This window comes from Chrysemys picta, unplaced genomic scaffold, assembly GCF_011386835.1.
Source record: "Chrysemys picta bellii isolate R12L10 unplaced genomic scaffold, ASM1138683v2 scaf1, whole genome shotgun sequence".
NCBI classification, from domain to species: Eukaryota; Metazoa; Chordata; order Testudines; family Emydidae; genus Chrysemys; species Chrysemys picta.
In genome coordinates this window covers 3,103,822-3,125,960 of record NW_027052708.1, presented here as the reverse complement: position 1 = coordinate 3,125,960, position 22,139 = coordinate 3,103,822, and the positions used below count along the sequence as shown (strand labels likewise).

Genomic DNA, 22,139 nt, shown 5'->3' with positions numbered 1-22,139 from the left:
TTCAAAAGGAGCTTTCAAGTGGACAGCAAGAGCCGCCTTCTGATTCAGCCAACTTCCCTGCCTGATGTTCCCTGTATGCGAATAACAAAGGCTGTGTCTATGTGCAGCTCAGAGATCCCCAGCCCACTGCCCCTCAGTGTGGGCAGCTCCACCCAGTAATGAACCATTCTTGAATTTGCCTCTTTTTTGTTTTTTCATTAATTCTTTCTTTGTTTCTTTTGTTTTGTTTCATTCTTTTAGGTTTTTTGTTTCATTCTTTATTCACACCTTCATTCCTTCACGTATCGTGTCCCTGTGTTTCCCTCACTGTTCTGAAGGAACTCTTTGTCCTAAGACTCTTCAGTCCAATTCTGCACTCAGATACGTAGCTTTGTTTTTCAGCTTTAGCATCTCGTAGCTTTAGCTTTAGGATCTCCAAGTGGCGCATGAAGCAAACTATTTTTCCCACTGCTGTCTGTCCAGAGCAAGACGTTTGACTCCACTGTAAGTTGTCTCCATGATGGCAACATCCTTTTCAATCATCCTGATCAGAAAAGTAGATACATTTCCAGTTGAAATCTGTGACAATTGCATCCACTTGAGTTCTATGGTTTTTTTCTTTCCCAGGCAGTGAGGTTTCTCCGGTGCATTAATAGCAATGGATTGTGTCTCCATTGCAGATACAAGCATCTGCCTGGAGGATTTGAGTCATAAGTGAATCTGAATCTGAATTAATGAAGTGGAAAATAGAGGGTAGAGGCAGGTCTGTCCGAAAGGTGTTTGCGAACTGCCACAGTGTTAAATGCAGGATGGGAGTGACTGGGGTTTTATTGTCAGGATTATTTTCCCTTTGTTCTACACAATCCCGAGATACAATATACTTGTATCCAAAAAGATATCTGGTTTCAGTCTCTCTGCAGACAGTGAATCTGTCCTGCACAGCACCCTTGCTGAAAAGTTTGACCTTCTCCTTTCAGACAGGTCGCTTCCCACCATTGCCCAAGCTCCCTGAATGATAAGAACCAGCCAACTGGGAAATGGGGGAGAGGAGGGTTTAAAACAGGATTACCGATTATAAATATTGGAACAAATCTGTGGCACCCAAGGACTTCCCTGTTGTCACTCTGCTGCACTGCATGGTCCCTCAGGGCTGCACTGTGACTGTGCACAAAGGCCTCGGCTTTTCCTACCCCAAAAGCCCAGGCCTCAATGACTGGAGCTAAAGGAGATTCTCCACTAGCTGTTAGCAGTATAGAGCCTACAACTAAGCACTTCTTATTCCATCTAACAATGCCCTGCAGTGCACACATACACTAGACAGTTGAGTACAGTGTTAGTGCTGTTTTATAATGGGGATGATTCACGTTTGCTTCCTGCCCCCATTTAGCCACCTTGTTGTTATAGGAATGAATACAAACCACAACATGCATATGACCAATGAATAATTTACATTGTAGTTCCCACATTGCAGCAGCCATTGTAAGTACACTGGGTTCTCTCCAGCCTAGGGTGGCCATATGTCCCATTTTGGCCAGGACAGTCCCTTTTTTAAGCCCTGTCCTGGCTGCCCTGACTTTTTTTGGCAAAAGTGGGCATTTGTCCCATTTGCTTTTGTAGTGTGGTGCAGGGTGGAGGGGCGATGGTAGCCCTGCACAGGAGGACAGGCAGTGCTCAGGTAGGGGGCAGGCAGGGCACCAGTGAGCAGCGACAGCCTCGCGCGGGGGGCAGGCAGGGCTCCAGTGAGTGGCAACAGCCTCGTGTGTGAGGCAGGCAGGACTTGAGCGAGCAGCGGCCCCAGCCCTGCATGGGGAGAGTGGCTCAGGCAAGCAGCTTGGGCCAGCCTCTTGCAGTGTCCTGTTTTCCGTTTGGGAAATATGGTCACCCTACTCCAGCCACAACCCTGTGGCGCTTGAGTCCCCTGAAGCACTTCCTCCTGCTGAGACACCTGTTGCCCGTTCCTGATAGTAGGACCTTTCCCCAAATGTGATTTGTATTCAATGGACTCAGTTAATACGGTCCAATAATTTGTACTATGGTCCTAGTCAAACAGCTGGAACATTAGATCCCTCACCCTACATGGAACTTACTGTGCTTCATGGCAACACCCTTTCTGTCTCTAAGTGTTTATAGAGCACTGTAGAAGGGCTCGGCCGAGGCTCGTCCCTCTGCGGGGCTGTGGGGTACCCCACCGCCTCGCAATAGTTCGCTATGGGCCCAAGCCCTGGGTCAGGGCGGGCCAGTAAACAAACAGTCAGGAGCTCAGGCCCTTAGGCAGGATCTGAGCCAATAGTTCAATATGAGCCCAGGCCCTGGGTCATGGCAGGGCAGTAAACAAACAGTAAATGCCACCAGCACTCCCAGCTATCTCCGAGACACCACAGATTTCCTGAGAAAACTACAATGCATTGGTGACCTCCCAGAAAACACCATCCTAGCCACCATGGATGTAGAGGCTCTCTACACAAACATCCCACACACAGATGGAATACAAGCTGTCAGGAACAGTATCCCTGATCATGACACAGCACAACTTATTGCTGAGCTCTGTGACTTTATCCTCACGCACAATTATTTCAAATTTGGTGACAATATATACCTCCAGACCAGTGGCACCGCTATGGGCACCCGCATGGCCCCACAATATGCCAACATTTTTATGGCTGACCTGGAACAACGCTTCTCAGCTCTCGTCCACTCATGCCCCTTCTCTACCTACGCTATACTGATGACATCTTCATCATCTGGACCCATGGGAAGGAGACCCTGGAAGAATTCCACCATGATTTCAACAGCTTCCACCCCCCATCAACCTCAGCCTGGACCAATCTACACGGGAGGTCCACTTCCTAGACACCACTGTACAAATAAGCAATGGCCACATTAACACCACCCTATACTGAAAACCCACAGACCGCTACGCCTACCTTCATGCCTCCAGCTTCCACCCCGGTCATATCACACGATCCATCGTCTACAGCCAAGCACTGAGGTACCAATCGCATCTGCTCCAACCCCTCAGACAGAGACCAACACCTACAAGATCTTCACCAAGCATTCTCAAAACTACGATACCCACACAAGGAAATAAAGAAACAAATCAACAGAGCCAGACGTGTACCCAGAAGTCTCCTGCTACAAGACAGGCCCAGAAGAGAAACCAACAGAACTCCACTGGCCATCACCTACAGTCCTCAGCTTAAACCTCTCCAACGCATCATCAGTGATCTACAACCCATCCTGGACAATGATCCCTCACTTTCACAGACCTTGGGAGGCAGGCCAGTCCTCGCCCACAGACAACCTGCCAACCTTAAGCATATTCTCACCAGCAACCACGCACCGCACCATAACAACTCTAACTCAGGAACCAACCCATGCAACAAACCTCGATGCCAACTCTGCCCACATATCTACACCAGCAACACCATCACAGGACCTAACCAGATCAGCTACAACATCACCGGCTCATTCACCTGCACATCCACCAATGTTATATATGCCATCATATGCCAGCAATGCCCCTCTGCTATGTACATTGGCCAAACTGGACAGTCACTACGCAAGAGGATAAATGGACACAAGTCAGATGTCAGGAATGGCAATATACAAAAACCTGTAGGAGAACACTTCAACCTCCCTGGCCACACAATAGCAGATGTAAAGGTAGCCATCTTACAGCAAAAAAACTTCAGGACCAGACTCCAAAGAGAAACTGCTGAGCTCCAGTTCATTTGCAAATTTGACACCATCAGATCAGGATTAAACAAAGACTGTGAATGGCTATCCAACTACAGAAGCAGTTTCTCCTCCCTTGGTGTTCACACCTCAACTGCTAGCAGAGCACCTCACCCTCCCTGATTGAACTAACCTCGTTATCTCCATACTGATTTATACCTGCCTCTGGAGATTTCCATTACTTCCATTTGAAGAAGTGAGGTTCTTACTCACGAAAGCTTATGCTCCCAATACTTCTGTTAGTCTCAAAGGTGCCACAGGACCCTCTGTTGCTGTTTCCAACAGAATGTTTACATATTGTTTTCAAAGCCAATTTATATTCAATCCACATAGCTGCAAGCATGAAATTTCAGACAAAAACACAGATGCATAAAAAATCCCAGGCATGCTATTATTTATTGCTTGTATCCCAGAAGTACCTAGAGGCCACAATTGGTGCTCAATGCTGTTCTAATGCAGAGCAAAAAGGCAGTTCCTCCCTAGAAGAACATACATCAAAATTGAAGCTAAGAGGTAACAAGTAATTGTAACATCAATTTAAAAGAATGAGGGATAAACAATGAGGGTAAAAGTAACAAGACCACGAGTTTACAGAGGCCAACTATGTGAACAGATGGACAGTTTTGAGTTGGTTCATGTCTTTAATATAATTAAGTACGATAAATATCAAAAGTTCCTACTGGAGACATCTGCTTAGCTGTAATGAGTTGGCAACTGACCACAGGGATCTGGAAGAAGTTGGTCTTAAGGTGGTATTTGGAGAAGCACAGTGTAATGGATTTATGGATTAGTTTAGAGGGAGTGACCCTGCATAAGAGTCAGAATGGAAGAAAATGGGAAGGTGCTTGTGTGACAGGTGAACTAATGGATGATAGGGGCTGACAGCATTGGCAGAGCAGAAGAGGCAGGATTGGATACAAGAGTAGACAAGTGGGGAAGGGTTAGGTTGTGAAAGGCCCATAAAGGAGGAACAAAAAGCTTGCATATGACATGTTCTATGGGACACGAGAAGGGGACTGACATTGTCACTGTGACAGGTCAAAAAGGTGACTTTGCAACATCATTTTGACTAGACAGGAGAGTGTGGTGGGTGCCAGGAAGGTCCGAGAGGATGCAGATAAGCACCGGAGATAATTTTAGTCATGTAGACTGAGGAAATAGGCCTGATAATGGAAATGCGAGAGAGGAAGAAGTGGCAAGGTTTGGATCCAGCTTGGATGCATGGCTCTAGAGAGGGTGAAGAGTCAAAGATGACCCTCGTGATGCATCTGAGTGACAGGAAGGATGATAGTACTGTCAATGGTGACTGAGAATGCAGTGGAGATCTTGAGAGGAATGAAAGGCTCAGTTTTAACCAAGTTACAATGAAATAGATAGCAAAATATCCACAAGGAGATGATAGACAGACAGGCCAAGATGCAAGACTGTGGAGAGGAATCAGGTCAGGAACGGATCTCCAAACAACTGAATTTGTGTCCAGGTGTCGGTTCATTGCAGTCTTGCTCCCATTGAAGAAAAAGGAAGTTTTGTCATTTGCTTCAATGGAAGGCGCTTGCTTTCCCGTTGCATTGCCGTTCAATTTTGCCAGCCTGTGCAGGGACTGGGGACACCGTGCTCCTCTTTGTAAATTGGAGAGTACCAGATCAGAAACTCATTAACAGTATGAGGCCATTTGGGACCTACCCGAAATTAGGCACCTCCATGACTGTGAAGAGGCACTCTCTCTTTGAACAGTACAGAAAGGCATGGAGCTGTCCAGCTCATGTGACACTCAAAAATTGCATGTGAGAAATGCACAAAATTGGCTAGACTTGCCCTTTGCTTTAGTCTTTCTGATATTAGATACAGAGTGAGTTGACATTGCACAGCCTGTTTGGTAAATAGGAATCTCCTACAAAAGAAAGTCGACTGGTTTGGCCCTGCCTGCTACTAGCAAGTTTTTTGCTAATCACAAGATTTCTCACAGTGACAATAAGATGCGGTGACAGCTTAGAACTGAGTAATGGTCCAGGCTTAAACAGTCATTGGTGCAGGACTAGAACTTGGGTCTGTAAACTAGATACTGTAATCCCACTGCTAGAGAGTCATTCTGACTGCTCTTTGGCCCACTGACTATTTAAGTATTTCATACAAAGTGAAGCAGCTTCAACAGGTGAGATTATGAAAGCTCCTCCCCTGACTCTTCCTGTAGCTCAGTGCTTAGCATAGTCACTTGGGCAGTGGAAGACCTGGGTTCAAGTGCCTGCTCTGACACAAGAAGAGTGGGGATTTGAACCCTGGTCTCCCACAATCAGGCTGAATGCTTTAAATACTGTGTATAAAAGGGCATCACAATCTCCAAGTTGCCTTTTCTTTTCCCCCTTCAGACAGGGCTGACCTGGGTTAAACACCTAATTCCAGCTGAGGGTTCACAGCTGTGAATCCCAAGTGGCATTAAGTGGACTTGAGCCCAACCCTATACTCAGCATTTGCTACTGGCTAGCTTCAGCAGCATCCCACTCAGCTTCTGTGAATCCCATTCTTAGGTGCCCAACTCTCCACATACATTTATAGGGAGCCTGTGTACCTGAGTCAGGGCTGGAGATTCCACTAAGTGGCAGGGGACCTAAAGTTAGGTGTTGCAACACTGAACCTAAGTCCTCTTTGTGCATTGCTCCTTATCCCCAAATTGCTCCTTAATGTCATGCCATATAGAGCTGCATTTTATGCCTGTGAATAGGGCAACCCTTGGGTATTAATGGGATGCCACCCCCAAAAATGTGAAGCAATAAATGTTCTGCTGTCTTTTAGTTTTTTTATAGTTAAACAAACCCTCAGTTGAACTATTGTGAATTCTTTAAAGGCCCATTCTCATGGATCAGATTACTGTGCCAGTGATGGCTGGCTTTCAAATTCATTTCACACACTTTCAGGGAACAGAAGCAGATACGGTAACTCCTCACTTAACGTTGTAGTTATGTTCCTGAAAAATGCAACTTTAAGCGAAATGATGTTAAGCAAATCCAATTTTCCCATAAGAATTACTGTAAATGAGGGTGTTTTTTTCACCAGACAAAAGACTATATTATTTATCGATCTATTTATAAATACACATATACAGTATAAGTTTTAAACAAACAATTTAATACCGGTACACAACGATGATGATTGTGAAGCTTGGTTGAGGTGGAGGAGTCAGAAGGTGGGATATTTTCCTTACTGCTAAATGATGAACTAGCAATTGGCTGAGCCCTCAAGGGTTAACTCTCTCACTCTGCAAGGCAGCAGGAAAGGAAGGAGATATGCACATTTCCCTTAAGTACACTGCCTTATTAATTAGATCAGCTTGCTGAGACCGCAGCTGCTGCAAGCTCCCTCCGTCCTGAGCCCTGCTCTATGGAATATGGGGTAAGCAGGGTGCAGGAGCAGGGTGGAGGGGGACACCCTGACATTAGCCCCCCTCTTCCTTCCCTCCCCGCCCCAGCACAGCAAGCAGTAATATCAGGGAGCAGCTCCAAGGCAGAGGGCAGGAGCAGCACATGGCAGTGGGGGGAGGGACAGCTGAACTGCAGGCAGCTACTGCATAGGGAACTTAAGGGAGCAGGAAGCTGATAGGGGGGCTGCCAGTCCACCCTGGTTCCAAGCCCCCACCAGCTAGCTGCAATGGGCTGCTCTTCCTGTATGCAGTAGAGCAGGGGTCGGCAACCTTTCAGAAGTGGGGTGCCCAGTATTCATTTAGTCACTTTAATTTAAGGTTTCGCATGCCGGTAATACATTTTAACGTTTTTTAGAAGGTTTCTCTCTCTATAAGTCTATATTATATAACTAAACTATTGTTGTATGTAAAGTAAACAAGGTTTTCAAAATGTTTAAGAAGCTTCATTTAAAATTAAATTAAAATGCTGATCTTATGCTGCCAGCCTGGGGTTCTGTTCACCTAGGCCTGCAGCGGGCTGAGCAGGGCCTGGACACCGTCTGGCAAGAGGCCGGTAGCCGGGACCCCAGACCTGGGGGAGGGGGTTCAGGGGTCAGGGCAGAGGGCTGGGGGGAATGTGGGGGTGCAGGGCAGAAGGCTGGGTGTGTGTGTGGGGGGAGTTCAGGGGTCAGGGCAGAGGGCTGGGAGGTGTGGAGGTGCAGGGCAGCAGGCTGGATGTGGGGGGAGTTCAGGGGTCAGGGCTGAAGGCAGGGTGTGTGGGGGGGGTGCAGGGCAGTGTGCTGGGGGGGTCCCAGCCCTTTGCGGCTCATGGCAGGGGGCTGGAAGGGATATGTCCTGTTCCACCCCCTTCCCCAAGGCCCCGACCCTACCTCTTCTCTGCTTCCACTCCGGAGCAGGGAGCACGCTGCCGCTCCTCCCACTTGTAAGGGACATCAGCTGATCGGCGGCAGGGAGAGGGAGGGAGAAGGGCTGGAAAGCAGCACGCTGGGGGAAGAAGCTGCGGAGGAGGGAAGCTTGGCTGCTGCAGGAACAAGCTTCTGCTTCCTGCCCCCACAGGGGAGAGCGGTGGGGCTGAGTGGGGCTGTGGGCCGGGATCATGGCAGGCAGGAGTTTGCCAATCAAAATCGGCTTGCATGCCACGTTTGGTACGCGTGCCGTAGGTTGCCGACCCCTGCAGTAGAAAGCAGGTGGCTGCCAAATGACATTAGAAGGGAGCATTAAACAGGCATGTTCCCTAATTGATCAGCAACATAACAATGTTAACCCGGACGACTTTAAGTGAGGAGTTACTGTACTTGGTAAGTGGCAGCATCTGACTTAAAAATGTGTCATCAGCCTCAGACCTCTCAAGTAACATCTCAACTTGGTGGGGAATGTTAATCTAACTGGTGAACATATTTCAATGGGTGGAAATAAAGTCCCTCCTCTAGTTACTGACATATTGACTCAACCTTTGTGTTGTTCCAGGAGCACTTAAACACACTAAACCCAAAGGAATACGATTTCTGTTTCCAATATCATTTGGTGAAGCTGGCTTCTTGCTGCATCCCAAATGTTTCCCAGCTGTTGCGCATTGACAAACAACTATAGGGTTTGGATTTTTATAACCGTTTATTAAACAAAAATTAATCATTCACATCTACTGATCCAGATTATAAGACAAAGATAAAGACAGAATTAATAATAGAAAACCAGCAAACATTTACTGCATTTTCATAACTGTTCATCTCACTATTTCTGACATGATTACAGTACAGATATTGATAAAAAAAATCATGTGTCATTTTAAAAATAAAGAGCATATGATTTTGTCCCAACTTCAGTATTCTGTAACTGATAGATATGTGCTAAATTCACCCCCGATGTAAGGTAATTGATGCCAATGGAATTATTCTGCCAATTAATTTGGCTCCTTGTTTTCAGAGTGTTTTTGAAAGATTCTAATGGAGATCACAGTAATTGCAGACTAAATGGACTCAGAGGACTAAGTGGAGCATGTAGGATGGCATAGCTTATGTTCTGTTGTAGCATGTGCCATATACCAAGTGACTGCTTTCATTGGGCTTTGGATCTGGCCCCCAGGACACAGTGCTAAGAAAATGCAACCATCCAAAAATGGTTAATAAGGTTTTTTCATGAAGTGCAACTTTAGGAAAGTAATGCATTGGAGCCCTGCCAGCTAAAATACATTAATGGGTTGCAAGAAGGAGACAAGGCAACCGTTTCCACAGCTTCAGCTTAACCAATGGTCTGCTCTTTAAAGATCAAGTTCTAATTCTCCTCTAATTTTAATCTTTTAGTAATTATTTGAGGCCAATATTTAATATGATATTTATGGCCTTGCATACTTTGAGCAATGATGATGAAACAGCAGTGCAGTTTCCATGTGTTATCCAAATAGACATTCCTCCAACTGCACATCAGTGTGTGAGCAATCTCCCTATCACGAAGCATGTTCTGTGTATCACTAAGTCATCTACTTAATATATTTTTTATAGCAGAGACATTTCTAGTACTCCTGTTGCCATTGTATCTAAACACCAGTTAAAAAGCTGTGAACCTAACCTTGCACCCAATTGTTAGCAGACATAGAGCTTATTATCCTTCAATGGGACAGCTCATGGGAATAAATCTTATTACCAGGAGCTACTTTTGGTAGGATTAGGCCCTAATTTAACATTCACTTTATTCAAAGGGATATAAAAATCAGACTTTTTGTGATCTCTAGTTGTTGTGTTTATTCATATCAGTGTAACATAGGTTGAAAAATAAGATTGTATTTAACAAGGTAGCCATCATTGTAAACATACAGGACTCAGTCTGAGGGGTTATAGTTGATACTTTGAATTGTTTCTAACATTTTATCCATAATTATGCTAATTTTACCTTCCTGTTCAGTGTTTGTGTCGTATGTGTAAAATATTTCCTCTTTCCTAGTGTTGACAGGTCTTGTGGCATATAGAACACCACAGATGATGAAAGCGTTGGAAATGGATGGCTTGTACTGCCTTGTATTCCAAGTATGGAGCACATCAAGTGTGGTCTCATTGAGTCTGCTAATCATAATGTTACCTGTGTTGTCCTCGGTTGAATAAATTACCCACAATCCATTTTCATCCACAACAAAGTCCATATCTTGCCACCCAACACCAGCATAAGAGAAACGGTTACCATAAGCAGCATTCGGAAGAGTTTTCCCCACAGCCAATGTGTTTGTGTTTAAATTGAGCTTGCCCATATCTCTTGAATTATATACATTGTAATACATGAAGTTATTGTAAACTGCGGTGCCACTGCCTTCCCTATATTGAACTTTTAACTCTTGAGCATTTTTTAATAGCAGCAAATCATCATAGGAATTATGAAGTTTGTAATATTCTAAGAGTCTCCCATCTGTGTTCAAAGGTGCAACCCAGTATAGGTCCTTCTGCTGAGTCCGAAGAGAGGAATCCCTACCCCAGGAACCATCTTTGAAGGAAAATCCTCTCCAGTTCAGCTGTACAACATAGGGCTGGCTGATATTCACAAGCCCACCATGACCACAGCTGCATGTAAGCAAAGAGAAAATGCAGGCTTTTTAAAGGGCATGATTAGGAGAGAGGATTTAGTGTGTGTGCTTTATAAGAATCAGCTTTGTTGCAAGAACAGAAATACATACACATCTTTGACAAAGATTTTCCTTGCACCATGTAAACAGCCCATGGATTTCAGTTCTGTCGCTGTTCCAGTCTGACTGAACTACAGGGGTCATCCCACTAGAACTGGGGCCATACTGAAAAAACAGCCAACGATCCAGCAACACATTTTAGAGATCTCAGTTTTTAGTCAGTACTCACTTAAAGTAAATAAATGATTCGCTTCTGTTTCAGACAAGTGACCAGTTTTCTGTTTCCACCTAGTCTATGCTTTGCACCGCGCTGGGCTGGGAAATCACATAGAAAATACCATTTCAGAAGCATTTTAGGTCATTGGCTCCTGCAGTGGAGCACAGTTCTGGAAATATGGGAAACAAGAAGGAACATCTTGTCTCACTGAACCGCAGTGAGTTTTGGAAGGTGGAGGGAGAATTAGCAGCACGAGTTCTAGAGGCTCATTTCAGATTAGCATGTTACTGTCAAAATCACCACTTGAAAACAATACTTCCGAGAGCTTCCATCTGAGGCTCTCAAAGCAATTCAGATATTAATGAGCATAGCCTTACAACAGCTCTCTAAGGTGGAGGTAAATATCCCCGGTTTACATGCAAGGTAACTATAAAGTGACCATACAACCTAGTTCAACCAGGACAGTCTTGGTTTTTCTTATGATGTCCCAAGAGCTTCAGGATAATTGAAATATCCTGGGTTTTTTTTTCATTTCATCAGCCAAAATATTTGGGTTTTTTTATAGCTACACAATGCTTGTTCAAGATGTATTGCTATGCTGAATAGAATTTGCACTGTTTACTGAGAACAAACAGCCCAGTGGAATGAGCTTTCAGTGTAATGAACAATGTCTGGAATGAAGAGAACTTGAATGAAAGTAAATGCTATCAAAGCAGTTCCTCTGCTCAAAGCGACTGTTGATGACACTTGTTCAATGTTTCACAATGAATGCAGAACACTAAAGTATTGGAAAAAGTCGTCCACTCCAAAATATGCAGGTCTCCCTGGGTCAGAAGCTGGCAGTGGTGCCACCAGCACACTTAAAAATAAAAGTATCCTTTTGTCTGACTCTTTGCAGCCCTGAAAGGTGTCACCATGAACATGTGCCAGTTTTCCCCCCTTTAAAAACATGGTCATCTGAGACACAGATGTTAAGCGACCTGCACAGTCACACAGCAAGTGAATGGCAGTGCCAAGACTAGAACCAACATTTCCTAACTCAAAGTCAGGTGCTTTAACCACTAGACAATGCTCCCTCTTAGAGGTGAAGTAAAGTTTACCTGTGAAGACCTGAGTTTCATGTTTCTTTTAATTGATCAATTCAGGGTAACAGCTGATGATATCAAATCAGTGCACAGTTTGCACATGCTCTAGCGGATGGGGTGTCTTTGACACAATCACTTCTATTTTATCTGTTCAGTGACTACCATTTGATGGCTGTTTGCAAGCCTATGTGAAAAGAGTTGCTGGGCTTAGTCTATTCCTAATAGAGAAGTGGCCACAGCACAAATAACATCATCACCCCCTTATTAGCATTGAGAACAGAGAGAAATAAACAAAGACAGAACTATCCTCTCATACCTAAAGCTGGTCCCTCTTATGGAGGGTTGAAGAACATCAGTGGAGCAGAATCAAGAAACTCATCTGGGCCTCAGTGGCAGCATGAGCAGGTGCCCAATGCCAGAAATTTCTGAGCAGTCCACAAAATACAGAGCAATGTGAAGAGTGGGGAGAATCCTTATGGCTTGTCTGAAGATGCTCTCCACGGGAAATGATTGGAACACACCTGCCACTTGGAGAAAACTGCTGCTTGCAAATGCAAAACATTTTTTCTTCAGAAATAGAGGGATCAAATTTATTCCTGGCAGTGATGATTTATCAGCATCCAGATAGAGGGATGCACTGGCCTAGAGGCAGGACAATATCTTTGTGGCCTTTCAGTCTAACTGTTGGTAACGTCTGCAGAATCCAATGCTAATGTGTATTTAACTGTAATTGTAAAGTTTGTGGCAGTCTATGAAATACGGTTTTGAAGTGAAACTCACCATCTCTCTCTTGCTTTTGTCTGTCCACCTTTCCTAAGCTCCACCGTCTCCTTTCTTCTCTTGTATCTCTTTTCCCACACCTCTCTCCCCCAGCCTGACCCCTGGTGCCAAAGCATGTGGGGATCAGGAATTCACTCAGTGCCCTCACTGCTGGGAGTGGGAAGCAGATTTCATTTCTTCCTGGGGCTTCTGTGGAGCCCTGCTGATGGAAGCGGCCGAGAGACTGTGTTGAATTGCTGCCTCCCACCCCCTCGGCCACCTGCGTCATGCCCCTTCTTGGTCAGCACCAGCCATTTGTTGGGCTTGGTTGGCCAGAGCAGAGGTTAGAGCCATTTTGTGTATCGCTACCTCTGGCATTATGGTTTGTTCTGAACTGTCGACATATTGAATCTATTACTGAACTTAACTCACAGCAATCTTATTTCAAAATTAAATGGATATTAATTTCTTCTATAAATCTGATGTGTTTCAAATAGTATTGCTGGTACTGAGGTACTATTCAGAGTTTGGATGAAGGGCAAAACATTACTTTTCATACTTTTGTACTATTTTCCAACTTTTTCCACTTGAAAAACAGTAAGAGTATGTGAAAATGTTTGTTTCCTGCCCTCATCTTTCATATCAGCCTGTCGCTGAAAGTTAGTACATCTGGCAAATTTTCCAAGACCTGTGATTTATTGTCATTTCATTTAACCCAGTCTTGTTCCTACTTCTCCCATCCCTTCTCATGTGATTTATACACAGAATGCTTACCTGGTGGGAAATAGGAGGGTGTTGTGGTTTGATTTCTATGTTTTTCACATTCCTTCAATCGATTCTGGAGAGCCACAATTTCTCGATGGATTGTAAGGATATTGTTTTTGTCCAATGATTCCAGATCATTTACCATGAGCGTCAGATTCTTGATCTAGAGAAATAAAAATTCAGCATGACTTTAAATTACAGTCAACTTTATTTCAAACATTTTAGACTGGATTTATCATTTCAAAAAAGGTGCTGCAGAACAAGTTTTAGGAAATGTTCCCAAAGAACAAGTTTTAGCATGAACATCCAGTCTCAAGCTAATGTGTGTAACTACAAGAAAATGTTTGTGATTTTAGCACTCAATCATATACCATAATGCTAAAGATCACCCAAAAATGTCCAATAAGGCTTACTTGGTTATTAACTGTTACCGGTAAATAATTTCAGCCTTGCAGACGTGTCTTGAAAGTTTACCTGCCCAGATAAATAATCTACTCATTTAATGTTGAAGACAGTGAAGAAACTAATGATATTTTACTTACCATCAAAAGCAGTTATTCACTCAGGTGAGTGAGTGATAACAAATTTGAAAAGCTGATTCATTGAATATTGGGAAGGGGTTCTTGATTTTATATTGATTGGGTCACTACCCTAATAAGTTACGTTTTTAATTATATTTGTTGGAGCACAGAAGCTTTCAGGCATGGGTGCCCATAAATTAATATTTATTATAATAATGTACACAGTATATTTATTTAATATAGCAGCATCCAAGAACTTTAGCTTTTAGTCACACAAATGATAAAAATTGCCATTTTTTGCCACATATGAAGAAACATGCTAACATGCTTAAGGCCAAGATTTGCTTTAATGTACATCGAATTAAATCCAGAGCAACTCTACTATTGTCAGTGGAGACATTCCAAATTTCACTGCTGTAACAGAGAACTGAATGTTTCTGAATGGCAGAATAACCCTCATACTTTACCTCCACGTATAGTTGTTCAACAATCACATTGCTTCCAACAAGTGTGGATTTCAGCTGAGTGACCAGTCTCTCCATTTCATTGATTTCCAGTTTCAGCAATTGAAAGTCCAACTCAGTGTAAGAAACTTTTTTTATTCCACACTCTAACAAGGGCAACCACATTGTGAGCAACCCCTCATGGGCAGAAGTCATCCTGCAACACCAGCCTCTGTTTTCCCCCCCAAGGGCCCCTTATGCAGACTCCACACACTTTTTCTGAGCTCAAAATACCCCTCCTTGGGGCCAGGGTTTATTCACAAAATATAAACTACAAATAAAACAGAGTCCCAAATTAAAGTCCAACAAGCAAACGTTTCTCTTCCTGCTCCCAAGCCTCCCTGTCTGGAGAGCTTTTGCTGTCTTTCTCCTGCTCTCTCAGGGTCTCCCTTGCCTTAGCAGGCTACTGCCAGCACTTTCTAGCTGGAATCTTTGGCTACATCTATACCGGCCTGCAGTTCGGACTGCAGGGTGCACTAAAGTGCTGCTCTGTAACTCCCCCATGTGGATGCCAGGGACTTGAACTAACAGGTTCCTTCTTCACATTAACGTAGTCCTGTTTGAAGAGGATTACATGAAGGCAAACTAGGAACCTTATGGGTTGCACCTGCAGTATCCACATGAGTGAGTTACAGTGCAGCATCTTGGTGCGCATTGCTATTCACACCCCCGCAGTCCAAACTGCTGGACAGTGTAGCTCGGGGTGTACAACCTATGGCCTGTGGACCATACACAGCCCACCAGAGCATTTCATAAGGCCTGCGGCCTGCTTCAACACAACATACTAATGGCCGATTCATTGGCGTTTTTTCCATCATGTTTACATCATTTTAGTTTACACAAGTATGTAAATAGGTTGTTTCTGTGTACGATATTGTCTATCTAAATAGCAGTGCTTCTATATCATGATACCAACTTTTCCCAACCTAGCACTAAAAATTTCCCAAATCTGGTGAAAAATTCCCAGACTCTGGGAATTTTTTACCAGTTTGGGAACTTTTGGGTGCTAGCCAGTGCTTCTATATCCTGGGAAATTTCCCCAAATCTGGGAATTTTTAACAGCATGTGCCCTGCAGTTTCCCAAGTTGCACTGCAGTTTCCCAACGTGAAACATTTTACTCAAAATTGCCCAGATTTGGGGAAATTTCCCAGGATATAGAAGCACTGCTCCTCTCCACCCCTTGGCCAGACCCCAGGGCAGCTCTGGCTCTGACCAGTCTTGGCCAGTTTGGGATGAGGGGCTAGTGGGGGGGGCTTGGCTGGGCCCCTCCAGGCAAGAGGATCCTGAGGGAGCCAGGCCGGGGCAGGGGCAGGCCCTCACCTGGCTGAGTGTGCCGCTCCAAAGGTGCTGGCGCAATTCCCCACCCTGGGACTGGAACCAGCCTTGTCCATGCTGTCAGCTCAGCCCAGCCAACACTGTCACCTCCCAGTATGGCCGGTGAGCAGAGGCACTGTGTAGTTGTGGTAGTGGGGCTGTGGGGAAAGGTACTGGGCAGTGGTGGGTGGGGGAGATCTGTGTGAGTTGGGGCGTTAGGGAATGGGAGTGCTGGGCAGTAGTGGGGGGCTGTGGGTGGGAGGGGGTGGGCAGTTGTGGTGGGAGTTGGGAGGCACTGGGCAGGGTGGTGGTGTGCAGGGCACTGTGTATTTGTGGGGACGTTGTGGGGGGTGCTGGGCATAGCAGGCCCAGGGGGACGCTGAGCCTAGGGAGTGGGGTGGTGTTGGGCAGGGGGCTGTGGGGCACAGCCCAGGCCTGCCCCCAAGGGGAAGGGGCACTCTGGCAGCACAGGGCCGGGTGAGCCAGTGTGCATCTGGCAACTGCCGGTTTGTGAAAAATGCCCTTGAACTGGACTGGGCAGAGCAGCGCCACCCCCGCCATGCAATGCCCCATTGGCCCAGCTGGCACCTCACTCTGGGGACCAACCTCCCCACTCCATGCTCTATTGCCCCCATGGGGGCCCACAAATACGTTTGGTGCCAGCCCCACAAAAGGTTAATCTCAGGTTAAACTCAGGGAGAGTTAATCCCAGGCCCTCCAGCCCATACAGGGCAAGCCACCCGCTTACACTCACTAATGTTCCCTCTATGAGCTAACTTTATCCAGGATTATATAGATATTCAGGGGGCAGATTCTACCAGGAAACCTGCAGTGATTATTTCAGAGAAGTGATGTACATGAAGAATGTTGGGGTAGGTCTACACAGTCCAAGGCTGCGAGTCTCTGAGCCCCACTCGACAGACACAGGCTCTTGCTACTATGCTAAAAATAGCAGCACTAAAAATAGCCCCCGCCCTAGACCTCAGAGCCTGTGCTGCAGTCTAAACCGTAACACCTACACAGCTATTTGTAGCACATAGTGCAAGCCCAAGTCTCTTGACCTGGGCTTGGAGACTCACTGCTGTGGCCTGCCACTTGCTGTGTAGATGTACTCTCTGGGGCTGAAAAAGGTAACAAAAAAATCCACCAATTTGTCCAAGACGACTTTCTGTTGACTTCAGTGGGCACTGGTCAGGCCTCCACACTCCAAATAGTATCCAATCTTTTATGCATCAGAATTAGTTGAGTCCCCTGATGAAGGGGTTATTTTAGCACAGTGCACTATTACAAATCCCATCCATCCAGAAATGGGTTTAAATGAAGGCCAGTTGAGGTGACAGTTATTTTAGCCTTTAGGGAGAATAACTGTTTCACAGCAGCCTCTTCAGATGTGGAACCACTAAACAGATGGCTGGATAAATATACTTTTGCACATGTATCTACTAATGTAAAGGTCATGGTGCAAACATTGTCAAGAAGAACGTCAAGAACATAATATGGATTTAGAGCATTCTCTGAAACATTAGAGTTCCATACAAATGGAACATCTTGGGAAAGATATAATCCTCCTCCTCCATGACTTAAAACTGTACCCATTTTTCCTTAATGGCAAGATAAGAAGCATGTCTCAGCAAGAATAAATAGAATTATATTATTGTGTCAAATTAGCAACTCTGGAGTCAGAAGGCATTTCCATTATAAGCCCCAAATTTTCAGGAGCTTATCACTTCCCTAAACATTACCTTCTGGACTGAAATGGCTCATGCATATTCTCAGACCTAAAATTGATTTGATGGATTAAAAATCCATTTGGCATTATCTTAACATGAATTAAGAGTGTTTTGCCCCAGTCACAATTTTTTTTAATCTATATTAATCAAGGGAACAGCTCCGAAATGGCCTTTTAAAAATCTGACCTGAATACAATTTTTCATTGTATTGAAAACACTAGAGCTTTACTGTTCTACTGTCCTGGTAATATCACCTACAGACTCCTGACTAAGGCTTTGTAACAACCATAGAAGAAACTTCCCCCAAATAATTCTTTCCAAGATATCCACTGAACCTCAGTACATGCTGGGGCAGGTCTTTGGGAGTTTAGTCAATGGTACATCGATACTTGTGCAGGGCAGATAGGCACATTATGTGCTTAATTGATTGTGACTACTGAATCTCAGTGACTTAGTTTAAGGAAGGAAAACAAAGATAAGAGGACTCTTTTCAAAGTTACAGTTTTTTTATACAACTGTGACAACTACTTTGAGTCTGAGGGAAGCCATTAAACAGACTCCTAGAAATGTAGGACTGGAAGAGGCCTCAGTAGGTCATCAGTCTAGTTCCTTGCACTGAGGCGGGACTAAGTATTATCTAGACCATCCCTGACAGGAGTTTGTCTAACCGGTTCTTAAAAACCTCCAGTGATGGAGATTCCACAACCTCCCTAGGCAATTTATTCCAGTGCTTAACTACCCTTATAGTTAGGAAGTTTTTTCTAATGTCTAGCCTAAATCTCCCTTGCTGCAATTTAAGCCCATTACTTCTTGTCCTGTCCTCAGTGGTTAAAGAGAACAATTTATCACCCTCTTCTTTATAAGAACAGTTTTCAGGTACCTAAAAGGTTATCACCTCCCCCTTCACTCTACTCTTCTCCTGACTTAACAAACCCAGTTTTTCAATATTCCCTCATAAGTCATGTTTTCTAGACCTTTAATCATTCTTGTTACTCTCTTCTGGTCTTTCTGCAATTTGTCCACATCTTTCCAGAAGTGTGGTGCCTAGAACTGGACACATACTTCAGCTGAGGCATTATCAGTGCTGTGTAGAATGGAAGAATTACTTCTCATGTCTTGCTTACAGCACTCCTACTAATACATCCCAGCATGATGTTCAGGTTTTTTGCAACATATTACATTAGTCACTCATATTTCATTTGTGATGCCACAGAACCCCTAGATCCTTTTCTGCAGTACAGGTTCCTAGGCAGTCATCCATTTTGCATTTTTGCAATTAATTATTCCTTCCTAACTGTAGTACTTTGCATATGTCTTTATTGAATTTCATCCTATTTATTTCAGACCATTTCTCCAGTTTGTCAAGATTATTTCGAATTTTAATCCTGTCCTCCAAAGCACTTGCAACCCCTCCCAGCTTGATATTGTCAACAAATGTTGTATGCCATTATCCAAATCATTTATGAAGATATTGAATAAAACCAGACCAGGACAGATCCCTGCAGGACCCCATTCAATATGCCCTTCCAGCTCAATTAGGAACTATTGATAACCAGTCTATGAATAAACATTTTCAACCAGTTTGCACCCACTGTATGCTAAGTTCATCTAGGCTATATTTCTCTAGTTTGCTTATGAGAAGGTCATGTGAGACAGCTACAAAAGCCTTACTAAAATCAAGATATATCACATCTACTGTGTCTCCCCTATCCACAAGGGTTATTACCTTGTCAAACAAGGATATTGGGTTGGTTTGACATCCTTTGTCTTGACAAATCCATGTTGACTGTTACTTATCTCCTTACTTTATTCTAGATGCTTACAAATTGATTGTTTGATTATTTGCTTCATTAGCTTTCCAGCTACCAACATTAAGCTGACTGATCTATAATTGCCAGAGTTGTCCTTATTTCCCTTTTTATAGATAGATACAATATTTTCCCTTTTCCAGGCCACTGGGATTTCTCCCATCTACCATGAATTCTCAGAGATAATGCTAATGGCTCAGCAATATCTTCAGCCAGTTCATTAAGTATTGTGGCAGAGCTCCAGCTTTGCCTTGGCGGAGGGGGATCCTGTGTTTCTAGGCGGTTAGGGCTTGCCTCAGAGGTTTGCTGTGACCCTCAGTGTAGCCTCTCTCCCCTCCTAGAGGCAAGGGTTACAGCTTACTGAGTCACCTTCTCCATCAGCCAGTCAACAGGTTTGGTGTAAGAACCCTCTTTAGTGCCTGTCTTCATACTCAGGGAGCATTTTTGTAGAGGTGTGGGGAGGGTTGGGGGGAAACCGGGCCCATCCTCTTCTCCAGGTTCCAGCCCAAGGACCCTAATGGCACCAGCAACAGGTAGGTTTCCTATACTACCAGGGCTACTTCCTCAAACAGACTCTCCTAGATACCGGACCATGCTTGTCCTCTGGCTCTTTTACTGCATGCCTTCTTTCACCCAGTCTTTCCACAACACACCTACTTACTCCCAGCTGGCCACACTGAAGGAACTTCCTTTTAAACTAGTCACAGCCAGTTCTAAATGGGCTTCAGGTGATCTGATTAGCCTGTTTTCCTTGATTGCTTCTAATCTGTTCTTAATTGGTGTGATGGTGCACCCCATAAGGCTTTATGGAAATAGGACATAACTGGAATATGTTTTATGCTACATATGCCACGTAACATCTCTGTAAAGGTTATGATCTACTGTAGCTATTCATCCTATTTGTATGTAGGTATCATTTTTGTACTCAAAGTTATGAATAGTGGCTGTGTACTTGCTTGATTTTTAAGTAGCCTTAGTAAAGCATTTTGTCATCTTCTTGAGAAAGGAGTGTGCAAAGTAAGTGCCCAAGCAAGAAACACTTAATGAACAATGGATCTTAGAAGGCTCCAATCCACATAAATCTTCCTGGAGACATTCAAGATAGCATGTGGGCAATGGCTGCTGCATGTGAAAACTGAGTCATGCAGGGACATGTGACTTGCCCATGTGACTCCAAAACTCCATCTTGGAGCTGGACTTTACATAGGAGAGAGAAGGGGGTCGTCACCCACAAGAGAAAGTCTATTTAAACCCCTAGGAAACCCCTCCATTTGGTCTTCAGCTGGCTCAAGAGATAGCCTCTCCACCCCAAAGGATACCTGAAAGAAACTGGAACAAAGGACAGTAACTACAGGGGAGGGGGTGAGTGACTGCTAGACCCAGACTAGAAGGAGACTAGTCTGTAAAAGGAAGCTTAGTTGAACACCTCAGAGGCTGAGGTTTTATCTGTATTCAGTTTTCTTTCTGTATTAGGCATAGACTTGCGTGTTTTATTTTATTTTGCTTGGTAATTCACTTTGTTCTGTCTGCTATTACTTGAAACCACTTAAATCCTACTCTCTGTATTTAATAAAATCACTTTTTACTTATTAATTAATCCAGAGTACATATCAATACCAGGGGGCAAACAGCTGGGTATCTCTCGCTATCAGTGTTATAGAGGGTGAACAATTTATGAGTTTACCCTGTATAAGCTTTATACAGGGTAAAATGGATTTATTTGGGGTTTGGACCCCATTGAGAGTTGAGCATCTGAGTGTTAAAGACAGGAACACTTCTTAAGCTGCTTTCAATTAAGCTTGCAGTTTATGGGATGTGGTTCAAACCTGGGTCTGTGTTTGTGGCCTGCATACATGTCTGGCACAGCCAGGCAGGGCTCTGGAGTCCCATGCTGGCAGGGAAAGCAGGGGCAGTAGTAGTCTGGGTGCATCAGTTGGCAGCCCCAAGGGGGTTTCTGTGATCCAACCCATCATAATTGGTTCCAGGTGTCTTATGGAGTCTGCCTGACTTAATTGCTCCTACTACCTTCCTGACTGCTCTGGGGCAGCCCCTGCCCTGGTCACTCAGGGAACAAAACTATTCATCCAGGGTCCAGTATGTTTTCCTTCAACCAGATTCCTGCACCCAACCTGTATAGGACTGTCACAGTATTCTAGGATGTATTTCATCAAGCCCTGCCACTCTGAAGACATCTAAAATTGTCCAAGTAATTCTTAACTTGTTCTTTTCAAATGTAGCCTAAGGTCCTTCCCAATTTACATAGATGTTCACTATGTTAGTCATGCTAACTTTTTAGTGAAAATATCAACAAAAAGGCAACTAACACTTCAGACATTGCTGTGTATTCAGCTATTGTCTTTCCCTCCTTATAGAATAATGGGCTTCTCCTGTCCTTGGTCTTCCTCTTGCTTCTCAGATATTTGTAAAATGTTTTCTTGTTGCACATTGTGTCCCTAGCTAGATTAATCTTGTTTGCCTTGGTCTTTCTAATTTTGTCCCTTAATGCTTCTGTATTTTTTTTTTTAATATTCATCCTCTGTAATTTGACCTAGTTTCTACTTTTGTATGACTGAGTTTCAGGTCTTTGAAGATCTCCTGGTTAAGCCAAGGTTGTGTCTCACTATACTCCTATCTTTTCTATGGATTGGGATCATTTGCTCTTGCGCCTTTAATAATGTCTCCTTTAAAAACTGAGAATTC

At 44.2% G+C, this 22,139-nt stretch overlaps 2 protein-coding genes across 2 annotated transcripts in view; both read right to left on the bottom strand.

Annotated features, from left to right (window-relative positions):
• LOC135977488 (olfactomedin-4-like) overlaps positions 1 to 21,637 on the bottom strand; it is a 44,883-nt gene extending 23,246 nt beyond the window's left edge. Inside the window, exons 1-2 of the mRNA XM_065578767.1 lie at positions 14,551 to 21,637; positions 13,572 to 13,725 (exon numbers count right to left, since the gene is read on the bottom strand). Coding sequence (XP_065434839.1) covers positions 13,572 to 13,725; positions 14,551 to 14,742 — 346 coding nt within the window. The 5' untranslated portion in view covers positions 14,743 to 21,637. The remainder of the gene's footprint in view (positions 1 to 13,571; positions 13,726 to 14,550) is intronic.
• Positions 8,722 to 11,088, bottom strand: LOC135977469 (olfactomedin-4-like). Its single transcript, XM_065578724.1, has 2 exons — positions 11,075 to 11,088; positions 8,722 to 10,674 (listed from the first exon to the last, which is right to left on the bottom strand). Exons 1-2 carry the CDS (start codon positions 11,086 to 11,088, stop codon positions 9,945 to 9,947), a joined length of 744 nt encoding a protein of 247 aa, XP_065434796.1. The 3' UTR covers positions 8,722 to 9,944.
• Positions 21,638 to 22,139: the final 502 nt, after the last annotated feature.